General features: G+C 40.2%; 2 protein-coding genes across 2 annotated transcripts in view; one reads left to right on the top strand and one right to left on the bottom strand.

Annotated features, from left to right (window-relative positions):
* The first annotated feature begins 1835 nt into the window (after positions 1 to 1835).
* Positions 1836 to 4858, top strand: LOC127003302 (uncharacterized). Its single transcript, XM_050869780.1, has 5 exons — positions 1836 to 1898; positions 2491 to 2650; positions 3059 to 3221; positions 3568 to 3675; positions 4479 to 4858. The coding sequence occupies exons 2-5, from the start codon at positions 2505 to 2507 to the stop codon at positions 4746 to 4748; spliced, it is 687 nt and encodes a 228-aa protein (XP_050725737.1). The 5' UTR covers positions 1836 to 1898; positions 2491 to 2504; the 3' UTR covers positions 4749 to 4858.
* Positions 4859 to 5599: 741 nt separating this feature from the next.
* Positions 5600 to 6961, bottom strand: part of LOC127003304 (sodium/calcium exchanger regulatory protein 1-like) — a 3861-nt gene continuing 2499 nt past the window's right edge. Inside the window, exon 5 of the mRNA XM_050869781.1 lies at positions 5600 to 6755. Within this exon, the coding sequence (XP_050725738.1) occupies positions 6696 to 6755 (60 nt within the window). The 3' untranslated portion in view covers positions 5600 to 6695. The remainder of the gene's footprint in view (positions 6756 to 6961) is intronic.

Genomic DNA, 6961 nt, shown 5'->3' on the forward strand with positions numbered 1-6961 from the left:
GAGAGGTTTTTATTTCACATATTAGGCCAATCCTCGACTATGCTTCTGTGGTGTGGTTTACTGGATATTTGGGTGATGTAAGACTACTAGAAGCTGTTCAGAGAAGGTGGACTAAGAAAATCATTGGGTTCTGTGACATACCTTTTAGGGATCGTCTCGCGCAACTGCTTCATGAGTCTACTCGATCAAAGGCAGACTGATCAGAGCTGTTCTTATTATGGTGTTTAAAATTGTAAAAGGACTTTGTCCGAGTCTTGATCATTTGCTGAAGAGAAATCGCAATAGGGACACTAGAGGTCACTCCTATAAACTTTTTGTTCCCCGTTGTAACACTGATGTGAGAGCCCGCTTCTTCTCATTGAGAGTGTTTAAAGTTTGGAACAGCTTGCTGGATTTTGTTGTTTCTGTCATCTCGGTGAATTCCTTCAAGCACCAGCTGGGCAAGCATCTTGGTCAGATCTTATACGAGTTTGATTAATTTGCCACGTGGTTTGGTTGTTGTTTGGGTGTTTTGTTTGGATTGTTGTTATTGACTGGGTATTAAAAACTAATAGTTGTCTGTGCTATCTTGTGATGTCATATTAGTCAACCATCTGACCATCTTCATGAAAATTCATCAGCTGCAGTTTTGGTTGGAGACATCACACAGTTTTTGGATGGGGCGGCTCCTCATTCAGGTAAGAAATCCAGGTAAGAAATCTGCTACCCAAGACTTTGAAACCGTCTTATTATTAAACATTTCGGCCCCAGGCACACACATTTGACAAGGCTTTCATAGGAGTTTGGGATATTTTCAGGGGTAGTTTTATGACCCTGGTGGTATTCTTTTTTTTTTTTTTTTTTTTTTTACGTCTCCGCCTATTGCGCCGGTAGGCTTGCTTGAGGGGCCTGGATGGTATTCGGCCCCAGCCCGTCATGGCGCAGGCAAGTGTTTATAGTGGCGCCATCTTCTCTTGGCTCATGCTGCCCCCTGTAACTCGTTCTTGATTCTTGGGCGGTTTCCTCTAGAGTCCGGGTTGATGGGTGGTCTTCAGGATAGCATGTGGGTAGTTTTAAGCCACTCGGCGGTGACTGAAAAATCCGAGGTGGTAGCGTAGGGATTCGAACTCGTGTCGTCCATCACGTGGTGAATGTGGGCCCAGCACGCTACCACTTCAGCCACCGCCAAAGTTTGACCGTTCTTCTGCATCATGAACCCCCCAAAACACTCATTAGAACCCGAATGATCTCCCTTTCGGCTTTTGGAAATAGTTGATGTGAGAGCTCCTGGAGGCGTCTGAAAATACCGACTTTTCTCTTATGTCTTGGCCCTTTACCTCTGACAGGTTACTGAGGAAGCGCTGCAGCCAGGTGGACATTCATGCAGGTGAGTCCAAGGCGTTTTCAGACATGCTTTTTATAATTTTATTTACTTGATATAATATAAAAAAAAAACCTTCTACTACTACTACTACTACTACTACTACTACTACTGATGTTGTTGTTGATGATGATGATGATGATGATGATGGTGGTGATGATGATGGTGATGAAGATGAGGAGGAGGAGGAAGAGAAGAAGGATAAGAATGATGATGAAGAGGAGGAAGAAGATGCAGTTACACAAAATCAAACGAATAGTCCAAATTAGATCCCCATTTCTGCGCCAGCCAGTCTACGAAGCAAAATCCTTACCTAAGCATTCCCTTGCAGATAAATTCAGTCTATAGAAAATTAGGGTCTATTGGGAGCGTTATTCGAGCTCAGCATAACGTCAGAAGGGCAGCAGCACTACTATGATTATGCATACATCAGCTGAACCCCTTGTGTGTGTGTGTGTGTGTGTGTGTGTGTGTGTGCTCGTATATATAGTGGTTGGATCCTTGAACACAGCACCAGTCGTTCTAGCACGGTCTTAAGGTTAGCAACACACACACACACACACACACACACACACACACACACAGAGTCATGTTATATCTAATGTAGTTAATTTTAAGCTTTCCTAAAACACTTATATACTCGTTTGTGTGTATACATAGGTATGCATCCATTTATGTATATATGTATGAATATGTGTATGTACGTATGTATGTATGTATGTATGTATGTGTCTATCTATCTATCCATCTATCTATCTGTCTATCTCTCTATCTAACTATCCTTGTATGTATTCTGGAAAGCTGTCATCTCCTTTCCTTTGATAATGTACCTATATAGCGTACTCCCACTCTATTTATCCATCTATCTATCCGTCTATCTCTCTATTTAACTATCCTTGTATGTATTCTGGAAAGCTGTCATCTCCTTTCCTTTGATAATGTACCTATATAGCATACTCCCACTCTATTTATCCATCTATCTATCCGTCTATCTCTCTATTTAACTATCCTCGTATGTATTCTGGAAAGCTGTCATCCCCTTTCCTTTGATAATGTACCTATGTAGCCTACTCCCACGCAATATATACTAACATATGACTCTTCTATCAAAAACAAAAACGCATCAATAGGTCTCGCACTCACCATGATGAAGTTAGCTGTCACGATGGTGGTGGTGGTGGTGGCCATGGCGGCGGCGCACCCTTCAACTCAGGAGCGCTTCGTCGACAACCCCACGACCGCCAACCAGGTCCTCGACAACATCATGGAGAGGACCCTGGAGAAGATCGTGTAAGTAGAGAGAGAGAGAGAGAGAGAGAGAGAGAGAGAGAGGAGAGAGGAGGTACTGTGTTTCATCGATATTGTAGCCGTTCATTTTCCCCCGATCTTAATTAAACGCTCCCATTTATTTCCTCTTCAGCAATATATCAATCTTTTTTCAATTGTTCCATCGCGAGGTTGTCTGTCTAACTCATATACCTTCTGCAGCGTTCACTTTTATTTCCCATTCAGCAATCAATCAATCTCTTTTTCCATCGTTTCATCGCCAGGTTGTCTATATATAACTCACCCCTTAATCTGAATCGTTCCCTTCGTTTTCCCCACTTAGCGGTCAACCATTCTCTTTTCAGTCATTATATCACGAGCTAGTCTAACTCATCCCTCAATCTGAAACGCTTCCTTTTATTTCCCATGCAGTGCTCTCGGGTGGGATGAGTCCAAGAAGTCGCAGAACGGCAAGGTCGATATCCCCATGCACGAGGAATCAGGCACCACCGAGACTCTTGAGGTGACCCAGGTTGTCATCACGGGGCTCGGTTCCCTCACGAGGTCCAAGTCTGCTTCCTTCAACGCCGACAAGGTAAGGAGAGAAGAGAGATGAGAAAAAAAATGTGGGAATAGCTAGATGATAATGTTGGTGGGGTTACACAGTTCGGAGTGGTAACGCAATATATGCATAAGGAAAGACAAAGCTATTTATCTATTTACACTTTTAGAACACAGACAAAAGGGTGAAAGGGCTACACAGATACACAGACACACAGCCACACTTACGATTTATACACAGAGAGAAACGAAGATATTGTTTGGTAATGACTTGGCAATACTTCTAGCCCATATGATATCCTCAGTTTGCCCCCATATACAAAGCGTGTGGATGGAGGAGGGTACAGTCACAGCGTTTTTCTCCCTTCCCCACCTTACAGACCAGGCTCACCGGCACTATCATGGTGGAGAATGCCAGGATCGCCGGAGACTACACCGCCCAGTTCCCGGGGGTCGGCGAGGCTCCTGCGCAGTCCGTCCAAGGAAGGGTGAGCGAAGGATTTTTTTTTTTTTTTTTTTTTTGCATGTGACTCAAAACACCTCATTTATCTATCAGTTTATGGACCTATCTATTGCGTCCTCATTCATTTTATTTACAACAAAGGAGACAGCTCAAGGGCACAAAAAAGTAAACAATAATATAAAAAAAACCGCTACTCGCTGCTCACAAAAAGAATCCAAAGAGGTGGCGGAAAGAGATTTATTAATTAACCTATACAGAGATTGATTTAACCATTTTAGCATCATTTATCCTTTTACTATATGTCCATTTCCTGTTGTTATCTTCTCATTTATCTACTCATTTTGCTGATTTATCTACTGTGTCCTCATTCATCTATTAAATTATACATATGTTGATTGATTTAACCGTTTTATCATAATTAATCTTTTCTTTAACTTACTCCTTCATTATTTATCTATTTGTTGTCTTTATCTTCTCATTTATTTACTAAATTTACTGACCTATCTTTCCTGTTATCATTCGTCTATTGCGAATTAACTCATTTATAGATTTACTGAACCCTTCTCTTCATTTATCTTTTCATTAATCTATTCTTACACTATTTAGCCAATCATTCTCGTTATCTTCTTATTTATCTACTAATTTTATCAGCCTATCTATTCCGTCATTCATCTATTAAATCTATATTCATCAATTTACTCTTAATCATTTATCCCAGGTAACCCAGACATCGTGGTGAATATTGAAGCTAACTTAACCCTTATCCTGTCATCACCCATCTATTAAATCATCTATACTCATCAATTTACGCTTAATCCTTTATCCCAGGTGATCGAGACCGTGGATAAGCTGTTCGCCGACATCGTGGTCAACCTCGACGCGAACCTCACCCCGCAGAGCATCAGGAGCTACGAGGTGAGGTCCGGCCACGACGACCTCACCGTGACGGGGCTTGGCGACAACAACCAGATGGCACCCCTGCACGAGGCCGGGTTCAGGAAGGCCATGCGTCAAACCCTCGAGAGCACCATGGCCCAGAACGTCAAGGTCCAGGTTAACAAGGCCATCCAGGACCTGAAGGCGGAGGCAGCGGCTTAAGAACTGAGTGATTTGGAACCTTCCCCTGGACCGGATAACGATATGGAGAAATAATCTTATGTAAACACTATGGCGCATGGAGGGACTATTAAATTTTTAGCATAATTAAAGGTGTATTTCACTGTATCTTCCTTTGTGTTGTTAGTGGTGATGGTGATGATGAGGGGGAGAAGGAGGATAATGATGATGGTGATAAAGGGTTCAGGATAGCTTTACGTTAGACTCTTATTGATACAGTATGGGCCTTTCAATGCCTTTTCTATGTATCTGTTCATTCTTGTTTTTGCTCTTCTTCTTCTTCTGACCTATATCGCTGTTGATTGCTTCGTAGGTCCTCCTCTTGATCCTCTCTTCTGCTAATTCACCTAATTCACACGCTTTTCTTTTCAATTGCATTACTCTACTTATCTCTTCACACTAGAATGTACTATATATATTACTAATTTTTCATAATCTATTTATTTGCTTGCTCGATTCACACATTTCCTATCCTTTTCCATACAGTTCTGCCTTCTACGTATCATAAACGGCATAAAAATTCACCTATTGCCCAGAACACCAGTTTCAGATAAACAGGCCATTCAGAATCTATTAAAGACGGAGGAAGCGGCTCAAGAAACAATCACAACGGATCATTCAGCGTTGACACGTATAATCGGATGCAGTTTAGTATCCGTATCCAAACACCCCGACGCATGGAGGAGCTACGAGTGTTCAAATACAGGATAAAATGCATTTCATGAACTTCCTTGAGTATGGTGGTGGTGGTGGTGGTGATGGATGAGGTGGTGTTGGTCATGGTGAAAATGATGATAACGAAAGCGGTGGTGGTTACTAATAATACGACAAGGACATTTGATGGATATACATGTTCTTATTCATTAACATTACAGATCTCTATACATATATAATCTCATCAATACTACTACTACTACTACTACTACTACTACTACTACTACTACTACTACTACTACTACTACTTTAATATTATAAGGTAAAGAGGCAGCGATGTCTTCGAAAAAAAAAACCGAAATCTTATTCTATGCTCTTTTATATAAAGGAACAACGTGTTGCGGACTCATCTTATATAGCTCTTTCTACATCCATTTTGTCTTTTTACCCTAAGTCTGCCTCGTATGCTTAAAAATGTGTTGGTTATTTAGCCTCATTTAGAGTGAAAATGTTGTTCCTAACGAGATAGCGTAAAGTGAGTATCGCGTAATTTAAACACTCTTGCCTTAAGAATACATGACAGGAAGTTGATTCGCGTTAATGTAACCAAAACGTGTAAAGAACGGAATGAACTGAATTTTTACCCACTATATTCCTTCTAAAACTATAAGCAAAGTATGTAAAGTAAAGAATGAACTGGCCTTTTATACACTACGTTATAGCTAAAAAAAAAAAAAAAAAAAAAGGGAGCAAGTCGTTAAGAGTAAGAATTATATTAAGACAATTATACACTGCTTTCTTTCTAAATTTTTAAGCAGAACGTATGGATTAAGAAATTAATTGGACTTTAATACACTGCGTTATTTCTAAAAGTGTTAGCATAATGTGTAAACTAAGAAATAAATTGAACTTTCATACACCTCGTTCTTCCTAAAAGTGTAAGCAAGCAGTGTAAAATAAGAAATGAATTTGACTTTTTTACGCTACGTTCTTCCTAAAGGTGTGAGCAAAATGTGTATATTAAGAAAAAAAATTATACACAGCCTTATTCCTAAAGTGTAAGCAAAAAGTGTAACATAAGGAATTAATTTGTCTCTTACAAACTACGTTCTTCCTAAAGATGTGAGGAAAACAAATAGAGTAAGGAATGAACTGGACTTTCCAACACAACGTTCTTCCTTACAGTGGACGTTTACACACTGCGCGCTGTCTAAAATAACGCGGAATAATTTCAAGGCGCGTATAAAGAAATGTGAGTGTACCTGGTGGCTTGATTCACTTGACCCTCTTGAAGTAGCGATGGCACACAGTTCCCGATTCCACGTGGGTCATGGTCTGTGAGGGAGGATGTGAGGGAGGCATGAATAAGTAAGTAAACAGATAAGTAGATAAACAGATAAACACATGCAAGAGATAGTAAATAAAAGCTGACTCAGATTGTGTATGAATTTAGATACGTGTGAAATATCTTTTTTTTTTTTCAGTACGAAGTGAGTTATGTATATTATAAAAAAAAGCATGTTTACTTATTTTTGCCCTGA

This window comes from Eriocheir sinensis, chromosome 25 (assembly GCF_024679095.1).
Source record: "Eriocheir sinensis breed Jianghai 21 chromosome 25, ASM2467909v1, whole genome shotgun sequence".
Lineage (NCBI taxonomy): Eukaryota > Metazoa > Arthropoda > Malacostraca > Decapoda > Varunidae > Eriocheir > Eriocheir sinensis.

What these genes read in the sequence shown, in the direction of transcription:
- LOC127003302 (XM_050869780.1), top strand. Translation starts at nt 2,505, where the DNA reads ATGATGAAGTTAGCTGTCACGATGGTGGTGGTGGTGGTGGCCATGGCG. An exon ending in AGGACCCTGGAGAAGATCGT is followed by an intron (nt 2,651 to 3,058) that starts GTAAGTAGAGAG and finishes TTTCCCATGCAG; the next exon opens with TGCTCTCGGGTGGGATGAGT. An exon ending in CGCAGTCCGTCCAAGGAAGG is followed by an intron (nt 3,676 to 4,478) that starts GTGAGCGAAGGA and finishes CCTTTATCCCAG; the next exon opens with GTGATCGAGACCGTGGATAA.